At 58.1% G+C, this 15,576-nt stretch overlaps 1 protein-coding gene across 3 annotated transcripts; it reads left to right on the forward strand.

Moving 5' to 3' along the window:
• Nucleotides 1–1,033: 1,033 nt before the first annotated feature.
• Nucleotides 1,034–15,314, forward strand: STAT3 (signal transducer and activator of transcription 3). Of its 3 annotated transcripts, none has more exons than XM_072356421.1 (24): nt 1,034–1,151; nt 5,564–5,710; nt 6,182–6,326; nt 6,466–6,564; nt 6,857–6,952; nt 7,048–7,129; nt 7,562–7,656; nt 7,863–8,014; nt 8,447–8,605; nt 8,727–8,819; nt 9,531–9,590; nt 9,815–9,844; nt 9,987–10,080; nt 10,165–10,212; nt 10,453–10,536; nt 10,913–11,011; nt 11,177–11,312; nt 11,540–11,592; nt 11,680–11,774; nt 12,039–12,178; nt 12,542–12,757; nt 12,981–13,023; nt 13,295–13,407; nt 13,506–15,314. In XM_072356421.1, exons 2-24 carry the CDS (start codon nt 5,583–5,585, stop codon nt 13,559–13,561), a joined length of 2,316 nt encoding a protein of 771 aa, XP_072212522.1. In that variant the 5' UTR covers nt 1,034–1,151; nt 5,564–5,582; the 3' UTR covers nt 13,562–15,314. The 3 variants fall into 3 exon arrangements, with proteins under 3 accessions (XP_072212522.1, XP_072212524.1, XP_072212523.1); XM_072356423.1 differs by having other exon boundaries at nt 12,542–12,754; XM_072356422.1 differs by lacking the exon at nt 1,034–1,151 and adding an exon at nt 4,381–4,517.
• Nucleotides 15,315–15,576: the final 262 nt, after the last annotated feature.

Here is a 15,576-nt window from a genome sequence, read left to right on the forward strand (position 1 = left end):
GATCACACTGTAGGATCACACTGTAGGATCACACGCCGCCCCACGGCGCTGCCCGGCTCAGCCCGCACCGCTCACACGCAGCCACCGCCCGGCGCGGCCGCTCGGCAGCGGGGCAGGAGCGGGCAGGAGGCTGCGGCCGCGCGGCTTCACCGCGAGCTGCGGGTGCGATGCGCCCATCCCGTCCGCTCAGCGCTGCCCACGGGCCGCTTCCCTTCTGGCCCCGCTCCTCCCCGCGCAGCCGGGGCCGCTGCTGCCATAACCACGAATATAAACGCGCTTTTCCTCTCAGATCGTTCTCCCTCTCGTTGTCTGACGCTCCCAACCCGCCCCGCGGGCTCCTGGCGGCGCTGCATCCCGCACGGTGCGGCCGAGCTGCCGTCGGACAAAGCTCTGATTGTTTTCTATGACTGCATCCTGGTGAGCAGCACAACTAATAAAGGCTCTTTTGTAAAGGAGCAGCATGACGCCTGCTGAGCGCCGGGCCGGGGCGGCGGGTGGGGGAAACGGCCTGAAACCAGCACAGGGCGGGCTGGGCTCAGATCAGTAACCGGAGGGTGGACGTGCCCGGCACGGAGCTGCGGGCTCCCGTTCCTTGGGGGAGGGAGGAGGGTCCCGGGCAACTGATCCTCGGAAGGCGTCCGTATAGCACGGGCCGGGTGGGCGCCGATCCACATCGCCCCGCGCGGGGTCGCTGCTGCGCTCCGAGAGCGCCGGGCGGGGTACGAGGGGTACGGCCCCTTTAAGAGGCGGCGGCGGCGGCGGTTCGCGCGCTGACGTCACAGCGTTGCCCGGAACTCAGCGGGTTTCCCGCACGGCCGTTCCCGGCAGTCGCCACCTCCCCCCGCGCCGCCCCCTGCACAGAGCCGCCCCGCGGCGGGGGGGGCGGCGCCATCCGGGAACAGCCGGCGCGGGGCAGCGCCCCCCCGCGGCGCCGTCGCGAGCCGTGACGCAACCTCGGGACGGCCGCGCTGATTGGCTCTCGGGGCCCGTCCCTCCCGAGGCGGAGGGAATGCCGCGCCGCCATTGGCTGCGCCCCGCGTGACGCGCGGGGGAGCGGGGCCGGGGGCTGCGGGCGCCGCAGTCGGGCCGCGTCCGGAGCGCGATCGTCGGCGGCACCGGGAGCCGCAGCCCCGCCCCGCCCGGCACCGCCGGTGAGCAGCAGCCGCGGGGGGAGCGCGGGGACGGGACGGGACCGGACCGGACCGGGAGGGACCGAGGGGAGCGGGGCCGGGCCGGGCCTCGGGGCGCGCTGGGCCTCGGCCCGGGGACGTTCGTGGAGACCCCGAGCTGCGCGCGGCCGCCGGGTGCCTTGAGTGCAGCGCAGCACTTTGCCCTCGGTATCGCTGCACGGCGCTGTCCCGCCTGTGGCCTTTTCCCTGGGCACGGCTTCCGTTCGGTGCTTGACCCCGTGGCCGTGGAGCTGAGCCCTGCGGTCCTGGTGCGTAGGAGTGCAGCGCTGCTGTGCCACACGCTGCCTGCCAGAGGGCACACGGAGGCCCTGGCGGTGTGACGAGGGCTCAGGCCCTGGAAGAGCCCTTCTGCATCCATGGGGTCTGGCTGCTGCTTGGGGCTGCACGTCGGAGGAGCTGTTTGGCAGAGCAGTTTTCCATCCGCCTGCTGCTGGCTGTGTGGGCCGGGGGGGGCACTGAGCGGTGCCTCCACTTCGGGTGTTGGAGCAGCTGTGTGGTTCCTCTGAGAGCCAGAGCACAGGTGGGCAGATCGCTGCCAGGGCAGGAGTGTGCCGGGGGGGGATCGCTGCTATCACAGCTGAGCTGCACTGTGGGCACCTGAGCCCCGTCCGGGTGGGCTGCAGCGTCCTCAGGGGTCTCTCCAATGTTTGCCCTCTGCTTGCTCTTCCTTGGAGAATCGCTGCTGTTGGTGAAGGCCCTGCACGGTGTCACAGGGAGCTGCACTCAGGTACATCCCAGACACACAAAGGCTGTCGGGGGCTGTTTCCCTCAACAGCAGCACTGCTTGGCTGTTGGAATGTGTGGAGCTGCGGTGCCGCTGCCCAGCTCAGGCTGCTGCGCTCTGCCCTCGCAGGGAAGCTAAAGAAAGATGAACTTTAACTCTGGGGCTACTTTTAGCCGCTCTGCTCTGAGCTCTGTGCAGCTTGTTTACCTCAGCGCTTGCGTCATGCTGTGCTCAGCCCAGGGCTCGTCAGTGTCTCTTTGGCTCTCCTCCAGCCGTGAGAGAAGAGGCAAACCAGAGAGGCAGCAAACCCATCAGAACTGCTGGGGTTTGGCCCTCAGACTTTTAAACCTGCCCCGGGAGCTTCCCCACAGCATGATGGGCTGCAGAGGGATCTGCATTGGGTTTTGGGCTGGCGGTGTGGAAGCTTTCACAGTGCAGGTGACTCTGGTGGTCGGGGGGTCACAGAGCCCGTTTTCCTCGCAGAGCATTGGGCGCCACTGGGAGGGGTGAGCAGGAGGCGCTGCGCTGAAGGAGGAAAGTCCTCTTTCTGGCTGCTTCCTGCCTCCTCGCTGCTCCCAGACATTCCCTCCCTTTCCACATCCTCCTGTGACTCTGATGGGTTGGCAGCCTCCATCAGGCGCTGCAGCAGAGCTGTCCCACTTGGTGAGAGCCCATCGTGCAGCACATTGTGTGGATGCTGTGCACAGCCCTTTTCCTGTGGTGGCGTGGGGGGAGTTTGTAGGTCAGGAGGGGTGTAAAAACTCGATGTGGTGTTCTGTGTCTGTGCTGATATCCCTGGAGAAAAGGGCTGAGAGGGACCCACGGACTGGCAGGCAGTGAGCACAGCTCAAGGCAGCAACCATCCCCACGGGCTGCTGCTTCGATCCCACACAGCACTGAGTCCTCTGTGGTGCCTCTTATTGTACTCATGCGTGTGTTCTGCAGCCACTTCCTTCACTACTTTGCGTGCCTGCGCTGGGAGGAGATGCCTGCAGTGGGATGAGGCTGAGCAGTTTGTGCTTTGCTTTGTGCAAGTTCTGTTTTTCAGGGATGAGCACTTTGCAGGGCAGCTGCTGCTCCCTGGGCTGCTCACAGGATGGTGTGCAGGGACTTAGATGTCTCCTTTAGTGCTGCACAGGTTTGGGTTCAAATGCAGCCCAGTGAGACCCGGAGCAGGGCTTTGCTTATGGAAGATCTGCTTGGATCAGGGAAGTGCAGGGCGGGAGCTGCGGATGTCAGTGGTTTGTGGATTCTCAGCTCTTGGCTGCGTGTTTCTTGCTTCATTTCCCCCCTCATGCTTCACACTGAGCTGGCAGCCTCTGTAGCACTCAGCTAAAAGCAGTGTGAGCACCTGTGAGTGCTCCCTGTGCTGCTGCTGCCGGACGGACCTTCGTGCTGTGCCTGGTGAGCAGCCATGGAGCACAGCAAAGGGCCCGACCTGTCGTGGTGTGAAAAGGAGAAGACCTGGGGTCACACAGGTGTCAAACAGAGCCGAGTCTTCCCTCGAGTCTGACGGAATGTCTGTCTCCTTACAGGCTCCTGTTTCTCCTCCTCCCTTTCACCTATTGCTCTGTTAAAGCCAGGCTTTGCTCACGTGATCTTCTCTAGCGATTGCAGCACAGGCTGTGGTTCAAGGTTAGTGTCCTCTGGATGCTGCTGTCCTCTGGGCTGCGCAATGCCACAAAGCTCTAAAAAGCAGCTTAACTCCTTGTCGGGTGCCAGTCAATGTGTGTCGTCTCCCCACGTCTCACGGTGGGGCTGATTCCCCTTTTTCTCCTCTAAGAACTGTCCACAGAAGTAGAGGAAGGGTCGCATCCAGCAAACACCAGAAAAGCACCGAGTTCACTCTGCTGGAAGTGTCGGATGGCAGAAATCAGGGATGCTCTGAGAACTGCTGGCTGAGCCTGGCTGTGCTGTGCAGCTGCTCTGGGGGGAACATGGGGCACAGGGCTGTGCTGGGCAGCAGAAGTCGAGGCCCTGGTGGTCCCCAGCTCTGTGCTTTGCTGCCCTGTTCCCAGCCCATCCTGGAGCCCGCAGGCTCTGCTCTGCTCTGCAGGATGGGACTAAATGCGGTCTCAGAGCGGCGCTGGCTTCCTCCCACCTGCCCTCTGGGAGCTCAGGGCTGGGTGCTGCTCCCAGCCCCGCTGCCCACATCTCCCTCCCAGTCATTACCCACCACCTCTGCCTTTGGGACAGCTCTGGTGTCAGCCATGTGCCAGCCCCGTGCCGCCCTGCTGACGTGTCGCTTGCTGGGGTTGTCTGCAAAAATCAAACCACTTTCTGGGGGAAGTGAGCCCGTGGTGCGGCTCGGTGGTGCTCTGCGCCTGTGCTTCCTGCACAGCTTGCCGTCCTCTCCTTAGGCTGACTTCGACTTCTATTGATGTGCGAGCCGCTCACTTGAAAATTGCTCCTTCCTCGTTTCTGCTGCTTCCTGGCAGTCTCCGCCTTCCGCACTTACTGTAAGCTCTGCAGCTCCTTCCCTGCCCTCGGGAGCAGGCGCAGGGCTGACTGCGGGGCGGAAGGGACTGGCAGCAGATCAAAGCCCCGGCCCTATTGCAGTGACCTGCATGCCCAAGCCTTTCGCTCTTCCCCCCGGCACGAAGGTAGGAAAGCTTTGGGAAATGGTGCCTCTCTAGGAGGAAGTTTATCCGAGGCCAGCTGCTTGGGAAGGGTTTTTTTCCAAGGAAACCGAAGCGAGGCTTTATGCCTGTCTGTGTCTGTAGCCATTCAGTGGGTTCGTACGGCTGAGGTCCTGCACAGGAATGGGAGAGGCTGGAGCTCAGCAGCCAGGCGCACTGCTCTGCTCCCAGATGGTTTGGATTAACTTGGAAAGGAAGATGAGTCAGGATCCGGGCGTTCCTCAGCTCCCCGCTGGGGCAGCGCGGTGGATCCTGCCTGGTTTTGGGTAGATTTCCTGCCTGGTTTTGGGTAGATTTCCAGCCTGGAGCCCTGAGCGGTGCGTGCTGACCGGCCTGCTGCCCACACCGACTCGTGCCCTTTAGTCCCTCACTGGCTGTGTGCTTTGGGTCTGTGGTTCCACCTCCTCTCAGCGCAGGTGACAGTGATGACAGCAGTGCTGAGCTGGGGGCTGACAGCTGCTTGTTGTGGGAGGGTTTCCTCACTGTAGCTTGGCTGGAAGCTGGAGATCAGCAATTGTCCCAGGGCTCGTGGCAGGGCTGCGTGGGGCTGGGGTGTGCCACAGTGAGGGCTGTGCTGCTGGTGAGCTGTGAATCTCAGCAGGCAGTAGTGGTTGTGAGCAGAGCCTGAGCCCTACCAGCGTCAGACCTCAGCTGGCAAGGTAAGCAGAAAACCTTTAAGGTGCTCAAAATGGAGGGAAGTGCATCTCCCAAAGCAAGTGGCTGCATTGCGCTGTGTTCCTCACTGAGGCAGATCCACAGCTTCCTGCCTCTGGATTGTTAATGCAGCAGAATTGGAGCTGGCTGTTGGAGCCTTGCTGAGCATCAGGTGGTGAGGGCAGGCAGGCAGCCCTCTTGCTGCTGGATCAGTGCAGAGCGCAGCCCAGTGCTCTGCTGCCTTGTAGCCCTTCCCTGTTTCCCTTCCCAGGGTCAGCCTGAGCCAAGCCGTGTGCTGTGCAGGGGGGGCTGCCTGTGTGCTCAGAGGCACTGTGCTGACCTGCCTGTCCCCGCAGGGTTCCGGAGCCGGCCAGGATGGCGCAGTGGAACCAGCTGCAGCAGCTCGACACGCGGTACCTGGAGCAGCTCCACCAGCTTTACAGCGACAGCTTCCCCATGGAGCTGCGGCAGTTCCTGGCCCCGTGGATTGAGAGCCAGGACTGGTAAGGCACTGCCCAGCTCTGACAGACTGCGCTTGGGACACCCAGATGGGGACAGCGGCAGGTGCCAGGCAGCTCTGGAGGGACTCTGCCAGCTTTTCTGGGTGCTGGGGCCACTCTTCCTCCTTGTGTTGCATGCAGTGTGAAATGGAGTGGGAGTCTGTGTGTTTGGTGTCAGACCTCAGGCTAGGAGAAAGGGGAAATCCACAGCAGAGGTGTCAGGGTTTACGTCGAGCTCTGTTCTAAACAAGTTTGGAATTGAGGTGCTTGTGCCTGCTGTCTTCCAGCATCCAGACACCTCTCTCTCCCTGCTCTCGTGGGAGCAAGGCCTACTGTGGCTGCATCCTGATGTAGGTTGGGCAGTCACTGGGATGCTGGGCTGTGTTGGGGCAGTGCACAGAGCAGCCCTTCCTGCAGTACTGTGCTGTGCCGTCCATGGGCTGGGTGTAATGGCTCTGCTGTCTCCTCATGCAGGGCGTATGCTGCCAACAAGGAGTCACACGCCACGCTGGTGTTCCACAACCTGCTGGGGGAGATCGACCAGCAGTACAGCCGCTTCCTGCAGGAATCCAATGTCCTGTACCAGCACAACCTGCGGCGCATCAAGCAGTTCCTGCAGGTGAGGTGGGAGGCAACCATTCTGTTACTGAAGTGCAGTGGCCTCCTTGTCACAGCTCACAGATCCCAGCCCTACAGCCTGCAGAGATCCCAGCAGTTATAGTTTGAAGGCTAACCCTGAGGCCTTCCATGTTTTACAGAGCAGATATTTGGAGAAGCCGATGGAAATAGCCCGCATTGTGGCTCGCTGCCTGTGGGAAGAGTCACGGCTCCTCCAGACAGCTGCCACTGCAGCCCAGGTAGGCGACTCAGGTGTCCCTCTGCCCACCCAGGCAGTCTGCACAGGACTTGGTGCCATCAGGAAGCTCTGGTCTGAAGCTTCTTGCATGTTTCTTGCAGCAATGGTAGTTCAGAGGGGTGCTCAAACTGCAGTGAAGGGCGGTTGACCCTCAGCCGGGGTGCATCAGTGCTCTGCACTATGTTTGTTTGTGTAATAAAGGGTTTTACTTCATGCAAAACCTCCTGAGGCTGGGAAGGGACTGTCCCTGAGTTACAGCTCTGTTCTGATGCCTTCCTTTGTCCCTTCTACAGCAAGGGGGGCAGGCGACACATCCAACAGCAGCTGTAGTGACAGAAAAGCAGCAGATGCTGGAGCAGCATCTGCAGGATGTAAGGAAGAGGGTGCAGGTAAGTGTGCTGCCTGGGCACCTTCTTCCCCTGGTACTTCTAGGAGTGCTGTGGTGATGTAGTACTTTGAGCAAATCCCATCTCTTGCCTTGCAGGATCTGGAGCAGAAGATGAAAGTGGTGGAGAATCTCCAGGATGACTTTGATTTTAACTACAAGACTTTGAAAAGCCAAGGAGGTATTAAAGCTCATTAGCATCTGGCAAGCCAAAGTGTGTTCCTGCAAGGAAACATGCTGGAGGGTGTGTTCCAGCCCTCCCAGTGCCTCCTCCCCAAGCTTGAAGGGTGGGTTAGTCTTAGGGCATTTGCATGACAATTGTAGATAGTGACAGAAACAAAAAGAAGCTGACAGGGCCTGCAGGGGATCCAAACCTGAGCTTTGCCTGTGAAAGGAGAACTGCATGAGAAGGCGATAATGCTGCTGTGTATGCAGAAATGCCAGAAAGGTGCTTGGAGGCAGAGCTGTCAAAGGCTGAGATCACCCCTTAACTGCTGATGGCTTTCTAGAATGTCTGCTCATTTGTAGTCAACTTTGTGGTCTTCGTTGTGATGTTTGGGAGGGTAGGAGGAGTGCGTTTGTTTGGCTGAAGTTGTGTGTCCTATTTGCACAGACATGCAGGATCTGAATGGAAACAATCAGTCAGTGACACGTCAGAAAATGCAGCAACTGGAACAGATGCTCACAGCGCTGGACCAGATGCGAAGGGTATGTCATGCTACTGGCCTTCCAGATCCCTGCAGGGTATAGGTGTGCTCTTACTCTGGGATATGGATTTGATAGTCATGCATGGGTAGAATTAGAAGAGCAGCACTGGCAATAAAGCAGTGGGCAGCTCCACTTCTTGTGATCATGAAGCTTATGGGTCTTGGAGGCAGTCAGAATGCTGAAGGTCCTGCTTCCTCGTTTGGCAGGGTATTGTGAGTGAGCTGGCAGGACTGTTGTCAGCCATGGAGTATGTGCAGAAGATGCTGGCAGATGAGGAGTTGGCAGACTGGAAGAGACGGCAACAAATTGCCTGCATTGGTGGCCCACCAAATATCTGCTTAGACCGGCTTGAGAACTGGTAAGATTGCACCGGACCCTGGAGAGGCACTAATCAAATGCCAGCACCAAAAATGAGTTCTCTGCCTTTGGCAACGTCCTTGCAAAATGGCTGCTGATGCCTGCAGGTGTAAATGTAGTCGTAGCCACACTTATACTTGATGGTGGACAATAATGCTGGATTCGTTAGCTCCAGGTTTGTGAGACTGTAAGGCTGGTAGCTTGCATGGCTGTTCTGTGCCCTTGGTTGGTATGACTGCACAATTTGGCTCATGCAGATTTCTTTCATAGTCTGTGGTCTAGAAAAATGCACTATGGACGCGTTCTGTTCTCTGCTGGTTTGGTACAACGATTGTCCTCTCTTGCAGAAGTGAGGGGAGGAGGAGGGCTCTGTGGGCAGGGACTGTGTGGGACTTGGCAGCCAGAGCTAACGCTGGTTCTTCCTGCTCCCTAGGATAACCTCTCTTGCCGAATCACAGCTACAGACCCGGCAGCAGATCAAGAAACTAGAAGAGCTGCAGCAGAAGGTGTCCTACAAGGGTGACCCAATTGTCCAACACCGGCCAATGCTGGAGGAGCGGATTGTGGAGCTGTTCAGGAACCTGATGAAAAGGTGCTGAGGGCTGGGAGGGAGCTTGTGACCTGTTCCTTGGTTACAGGCAGTGCATGAAGGGGTGAGCACTGTGTGCTGGGATGGGGCTGAGGTTTGACCGCATTCTGTGTGTCTTCTACAGTGCTTTTGTGGTGGAGAGGCAGCCCTGCATGCCCATGCATCCTGACCGGCCTTTGGTCATCAAAACCGGTGTGCAGTTCACTACCAAAGTCAGGTGGGTTGCTGGCCCCTGTGATTCCTCTGTGCAGGGAAGGAATGCGGGGCAAATGCGGCATCTGTCTCCGAGGAAGAGCTGGTTCAGATGCAGTTTTCAGTTTGCCCAGGGAGTGCTGGTGCTGGGACGGAATGGCTCACTGCAGGCTGGCCCTGCTGGAGTGCAGCCTGGGTGACTCAGTGCAGGGATGGTGATTGTTGGCTGGGGCTCCATTGTATTCCTGGAGGCAGCTGGGGTTCTGGTAAATCCCAGTGTGGGGACAGACACAGGAAGTGTCATTGTGTCCCTGCCAGAGGCCTGTCTTCTGGCCTGTGTCCTTCACCAGCTTCTATGGAAATCTGCTGCTCTGACACAAGGCTCTGCCTACAGCTTCGTTACCGTCACAGCTGTGCCCCAGTTGCCTCCTTGGCAGAAGAAGCACAGATGGTTCAGAGCAGTCTGCCTGGAGTGGGCAGTCAGTGGCCAAAACAAACTCTTTATAGGGCTCGGGGGAACCATAGGTTCAGGGCAGTGTGCCACATGCCAAAGGAGCTGGGTTGTGCTGTGTCCTGGTGGGCTTTGTGGTGTGAATGGTGCTGTCTGCTGTGGGATGTGTGCAGCGCTGCTGTGCATCCAGCTCTTCTGTGCTCTGTGCCAGGTGCTGTGTTTATCTCCAGTTGTTCACACGTTCGTGATGCTGGTGCTGACAGTCTGTCTGCTGACTCTTTTCAGATTGTTGGTGAAGTTTCCAGAGCTGAACTATCAGCTGAAAATCAAGGTCTGCATTGACAAGTGAGTCCTGTGCTCTGATCCTGGAGGTGCTGTGTGTGGATATTGCAGTCAGACTTGCTCCTACGTCTGCACTGAGGGCCACTATGACCTTAAAGGAGAGAGTATAGGGTGGTGGTGGGTCCCCAGGATTCATTCATGGGTCGGAGGGCCTCGTGGGACTTGGTGCTGTAGTGCAGCAAACCCCCCCACAGCTATGTGACTGTTTTTTCTCTTCCCTTTCCTAGGGACTCTGGTGATGTTGCAGCACTTCGGGGGTAAGTGCAGTGGTTTCTTTTTTTCTTTCCTTTTTTTTTTTTTTTTTCCCTTTCACTTCTGCTTTTAATGTTGGCAAATGTCCTACTACTACACACTTGCTCTGAGAGGCCATCAGCCATGCTGCATCTTTTCTCATTTTAGGTCCCGGAAGTTTAACATCCTGGGGACAAACACCAAGGTCATGAACATGGAGGAGTCAAATAACGGCAGCCTTTCAGCAGAGTTCAAGCACCTGGTAGGTGCCACGAGGCCTCAGACTGCTCCCACTGAGGCAGTGTGACATCATGGTGTTGCTTTAACATGTTTTTTCCCTTTGCAGACACTGCGGGAACAGCGGTGTGGTAATGGAGGCAGAGCCAACTGCGATGTAAGTGCTGGGAAGGGGACCCTGGCTGGGAGAGCCCTTTACTGGCAGCTGTACTCAGGACAGCCACAGCAGTCTGGGTGTCCCATTCCCCACTAGGCAGCTGAGCCTCAGGGGTGGCCATGGCACCCTCTGACACGTGACAGCTGCCAGCTTGGCTCTCCCTGCCCAGACCTGAGAGTGCTGTATCAGGCTGAGGGCAGATGTTTGCTGTGGGTTTACTGTGTTCTGTTCCACCCCCAGGCCTCACTGATTGTGACTGAGGAGCTGCACCTCATCACCTTTGAGACAGAGGTGTACCACCAGGGGCTGAAGATCGATCTGGAGGTGAGCTGGGGATTAGCTGCTGTGTTTCTGTGGGCTGTGCCCTGCTGCAGAGGAGCAGCTCTGGGAGGCAGATCTGCTGTGTGTGGCCCTGCCTGAGTTGCATCCTGCTCTGTGCTGGATATGTCTGCCCTTCCAGGCTGGGGAGCTGACTGGCAGGGAACAAGAAGCTCAGGCTGTGGGTTGCAGTGGAGTGAGCTGTAGGGTGGGGGAGGCTTTGGCTAGAGGTGGTATCAGCCTTTGCTGTGTGGCTGCACCCTTCCTAGGGCCTTCGTGGCACAGAATGGAGTGGGAGACCCTTGCTGGGGTCTGCTGTCCTGTGGGGAATTGCAGGATTTGGTAATAAGTCTCTGACTTCAGTTGTGTCCTATCTTTGCAGACCCACTCGCTGCCTGTGGTCGTCATCTCAAACATCTGCCAGATGCCTAATGCCTGGGCATCCATCCTGTGGTACAACATGCTGACCAACAACCCCAAGGTAGGGTTGGAACCATGGGGTGGCTGGTGAAGGAGTGAAGCCTTCTTTGGGCCAGGTATCCTGGCAGAGAGGCTGAGGAACTGCTCAGGCCCATCGGGATGGAACAGAACCTGGCCCTGCTTCTGTCCCTTTCTTATGCTCAGGGCTGTGTTCTCTCATGTACAGAACGTGAACTTCTTCACTAAGCCGCCTATTGGGACGTGGGACCAGGTGGCAGAGGTGCTGAGCTGGCAGTTCTCCTCTACTACCAAGCGTGGTCTCAGCATTGAGCAGCTGACAACCCTGGCAGAAAAACTTCTAGGTAATCCAACATCGGTGTCCTGTCTGCCCCTGCCAGCCCTGGTGGCAGCTCCCCACTCCTAAATGCAATGCTGTAGTGAGATTGCAGTATTTGGGAAAGAAGCCATCATTTTTAGTGGCTTGAGGTTTTTTTTCCTCCGAATACCACAAACCTGTGGTTGCTCCCTGAAAACTGTATCTTTGGAGCAACAGTCATATCTGCATGTTGACAGTCCTGTTCTCTGTCAGGGCCAGGTGTGAACTACTCTGGCTGTCAGATCACCTGGGCCAAGTTCTGCAAGGTATAATTCCCTCTCTTCCCCCGAGTGTCTCCCCTTGGCTGTTCTCCACTCTAGCTCTATTCACAACCCCTCTGCTTTCTTCCTCAGGAGAACATGGCAGGCAAAGGCTTCTCTTTCTGGGTCTGGCTGGACAACATCATTGACTTGGTGAAAAAATACATCCTGGCGCTGTGGAATGAAGGGTGAGTCTCAGCCGTTGTCAATCTGATGACCCAGGAGTCCTGTCCTTGTGGAGGCAGTACCTTGTCCCAGGTGCAGCTGAGCTCTCCTGGAATGCTTCTTCTGTCCAGGCCCTTTGGTTCAGAGTGAAAACACTTGGGGCTCCCCAGACAATCCCCAAAACATTGGTGGCTGCTGCTGCCCATCAGTGTACAGAGAACTGCCAGGATTCATGCTCTGGAATAGCTGCCCCCATGTCCTGACCCAGCCTTGTTCCCTGCACCCAGGTACATCATGGGGTTCATCAGCAAGGAGCGGGAACGAGCCATCCTGAGCACCAAGCCTCCGGGAACCTTCCTCCTGCGCTTCAGTGAGAGCAGCAAGGAGGGTGGCATCACCTTCACGTGGGTGGAGAAGGACATCAGTGGTACGTTGCTCTCCACCACTGCCCTGGGTGTGCTGTTTTTCTCAGCCAACCTTCCTGGCTCCAAACTGGGGTTTGGACCGTGGCTTCATCCCCCTAATGAGGCACTTGTGCTTGTCATTATGGCTCTTGTCCCTGGTTAAGTCTTTGAGCCTGGGCATCTTTTGCTGGTCCTTGCATCCAGACTGTCCCCACCCACGTGCACTGAAGCACTGCTGTGTGCTCTGCTGGGTGCCTGGTGAGGTTAAGCACAACCCCAGGTGACTCTGTCCCATCTGTGCTGCCCCTGGGGAGCTTGAGAAAAGTCCCTGCCTTTGCCCTAGGACTGCAGGTGTCTTGCCCTGTGTTTAAAGTCTTCTCATACAGGAAAGACTCAGATCCAGTCTGTGGAACCTTACACCAAACAACAGCTGAACAGCATGTCCTTTGCGGAAATCATCATGGGCTACAAAATCATGGATGCCACCAACATTCTGGTGTCTCCCCTGGTGTATCTGTACCCCGACATCCCCAAAGAGGAGGCGTTTGGGAAGTACTGCCGCTCTGAGAGCCAGGAACACTCAGAAGCCACTGACTCAGGTAGTCGTTGATTTTCTGCGTCCCAGCACAGCTCCTGCCTGTGGAATGGCTGCAGGGACAGCACTGTGATGGAAAACTGCATCCATTAGGGGATCCCATGTTGGTCACAGGATGGCCTGGGGACCCTGTTGGTGTGGGCGGTGCATGAAGGCTGTCTGCAGGGCTGTGAGGAGGGGAGCGGGGTTCTTCCTCCTGCAGATGGTGACCAGGCTGTGCTCTCATTCAGGTGCTGCTCCATACCTGAAGACAAAGTTCATCTGTGTCACCCCGTAAGTGTTCCTGGAGATATCTGTAAGCTCAGGGGAACATTCACATGCTCAGCCTTGCCACAAATCCTTTGTCTGCACGGGGGAGGGGGACTGCAGTGGAGCTGAGCCAGGTGGCAGTGTGCTGCCCACACTGTGCTGGGCCGCTCTCCCCTCGAGGGCCCCTTTGCCTTCCAGAGGGCTCCCAGCTGCCTGCACTGTGCCCTGGGGCCCACTGGAGGGGCCGGAGGTGTCCGCTCTGGCTGGATCTGATGCTTTTTCCTCTTTCTGACAGCACCTCTTTCAGCAATACCATTGACCTGCCCATGTCTCCACGCACCCTTGACTCACTCATGCAGTTTGGCAATGGTAGCGAGGGAGCGGAGGCCAACGCAGGAGGCCAGTTTGGTGAGTGTGGTGGGACCCAGCGCCCCAAGGCGTCCTGGTGACAGCAGGACCCCGGGTCAGGGCGCAGCCCCTGTAACTCCTGCCTGCGTTTTGCACAGAGTCGCTGACCTTCGACATGGAGCTGACCCAGGAATGTGCTTCTTCACCAATGTGATGCGCTGTGCTGGCAGCACCTGCAGGACCCGCGTGGCTCCAAATCATTCTTGGTCACGTTTGCTCTGGGCCTTTTCTCGGGAGGAGCTGTGGGCTGTGATCCTTGCCACCGACTCCTTGTTTTACCCAGACGAACAGACACCTCCCTGCTGTGGTGCTGTTCGCCTCTTTGGGGGAAATGGGTTGAACCTTTTTCTATTTCCTTCCATAACAGTTTTTTATTATTGTTTTGCTCATTCAAGTGCCTATTAGCCTCCAATTGCAGCCTCAGTTTTTACAAATGCTTCTGCAGCCCCTGCCGTGCTGCCTGCTGTTGAAAGCTGCTTTCTTGACTGCCAGTGTCTGGAAGCCCACAGTGCAGTGAGCCTGGAGCTCAGAGGGTATCGGCCAGACCCAGTCTCCCTGCGGGTGTTGTGCTGTGCAGCAGCTGCCCAGCAGCCATCAGAACCTGCAGAGGAATCTCATCTCTGTTTTCCCTTTGTCCCACTTGTGGCCCAGAGGGGGGCGAGCGGCTCTGTGCTGCAGGGTGGGGGAACCCAAGGGTGATGTGGAGGGCTTTGCTGTGCTCTGCCAGGAGCAGGGAGTGTCAGTGCTTAGAGCTGCCTTCCTGCTGTGGGCAGAGACCACAGATCCAGCAGCCCTGAGCTCCACTGCTTTCCCTGTGCTGTAGTGGGGAAGGGCAGGGAGGCATTCTGGCAGCAGCGTGTGCTTGTGAGCAGACAGCATCTACATCTTGGGTCCTTTCTAGGACCAGGAGGCTGCTCCTGACCCAGACTTGTGACAGGAGCTCAGCTGCACTTCTGTCTGCAGTGAGACCTTTCAGAGCAGGGGAGCAGGGGCTGCTGCTGTCCAGTCTGCCCTGCACTGGGTGACCAGGCTCTCTGGTGCAGCATGCGATGTCCCAGGCAGTGGGTGTGAAGCTTCTCAGGAGCTTTGTGTGGCACTTTGGAGGTTGGCTGTCACTGTTAAGTTAGGAGGTGGGAAGGGTTGAAGGAAGAAAGGTGGATGAAGGGAGAGGGATCTGCCTGGGGGGCAGCAGCAGCCCTGGGTGCGCTGATGCTGCAGGCAGTAAGACTCCTTACACTGGGGGTCAGGGAAGGTTGGGAGCTGTGCTGACTACAGGTTGTTCTGTATTTACCCAAGTGTAGGGAGCCCTCCTGGCCTTTCCAGGTGTGGGTTTCTGTTCCATCCCTGAGCAAAAATGGGAGGGAGCAGCAGCGTGAGGGGCACGTGCTTCCCCAGAGCAGCAGGAACCTCCATGCAGTAAAGTGGGAGCGTGGGGCAGGGCTGTGGGCCCAGCAGCTGTGGGTAACACCATCAGAAACTTTTGGCTCCGGCACAGGGCTGTAATGGTGCTGGTGCTCTGGTTGGAGATGCTCTGTTTGTACCTGTGATGCTGTGGTGCAGGGGGGGCCTGTCCTGCACTGCTCCAGGTCCGTCAGCTGCGCAGAGAGCCGAGGCAGTGCCACAGACAGCACCCCCTGTGCCCCTCACTGTGGGCTGGGGACTGCAGCCCCTGGGCAGCACCGGGCACGGTGTGAGGGCAGGGCAGGGGGCTCGGGGCTGCCCACGGGCACAGTGGCGCCTTGCAGTCAGTAGGTGCTCAGAGGGCACAAGGCCTGTTGCTTGTCCCTGTGCTGCCGTCAATGGAGCCCCTGGGCCACATTCAATACTGTAAAGATTTTTTATTTTTTTGTATATTTTATTGCTGTATCTACAGGCTTTGACTCTCCAAAATAAAGGCTCTGAAGCAGCCCCGTCTCCCGTTCATCTCCCTCAGCTCTGGGAACCGACCCCTCTGTGAGCGCCGTGGTTTGCGTGGGCAGCTGTGAGCGTGGGGTCCCGGCTGCGCCAACGTGGGGCACAAGCGGCGCCCGGCTGCGCTCTGCTTGCGTCAAGGAAACCTCGGGTGCCAGCGTGGGAGGCCGCCGACGGGGACCCTTTGGGGCCGTGTGCTGGGGGCGATGGCAGCCGGCCTGGGGCTACAGCGCGGCATTGAGCTGCATCCAGGATGGG

This window comes from Excalfactoria chinensis, chromosome 24, assembly GCF_039878825.1.
Source record: "Excalfactoria chinensis isolate bCotChi1 chromosome 24, bCotChi1.hap2, whole genome shotgun sequence".
In the NCBI taxonomy this organism is placed as follows: domain Eukaryota; kingdom Metazoa; phylum Chordata; class Aves; order Galliformes; family Phasianidae; genus Excalfactoria; species Excalfactoria chinensis.

Coding starts and splice junctions, on each gene's coding strand:
- STAT3 (XM_072356421.1), top strand. CDS start 5,583: ATGGCGCAGTGGAACCAGCTGCAGCAGCTCGACACGCGGTACCTGGAG. Junction 6,953..7,047: donor ATGTAAGGAAGAGGGTGCAG/GTAAGTGTGCTG, acceptor CTTGCCTTGCAG/GATCTGGAGCAGAAGATGAA. Junction 8,015..8,446: donor TTAGACCGGCTTGAGAACTG/GTAAGATTGCAC, acceptor CCTGCTCCCTAG/GATAACCTCTCTTGCCGAAT.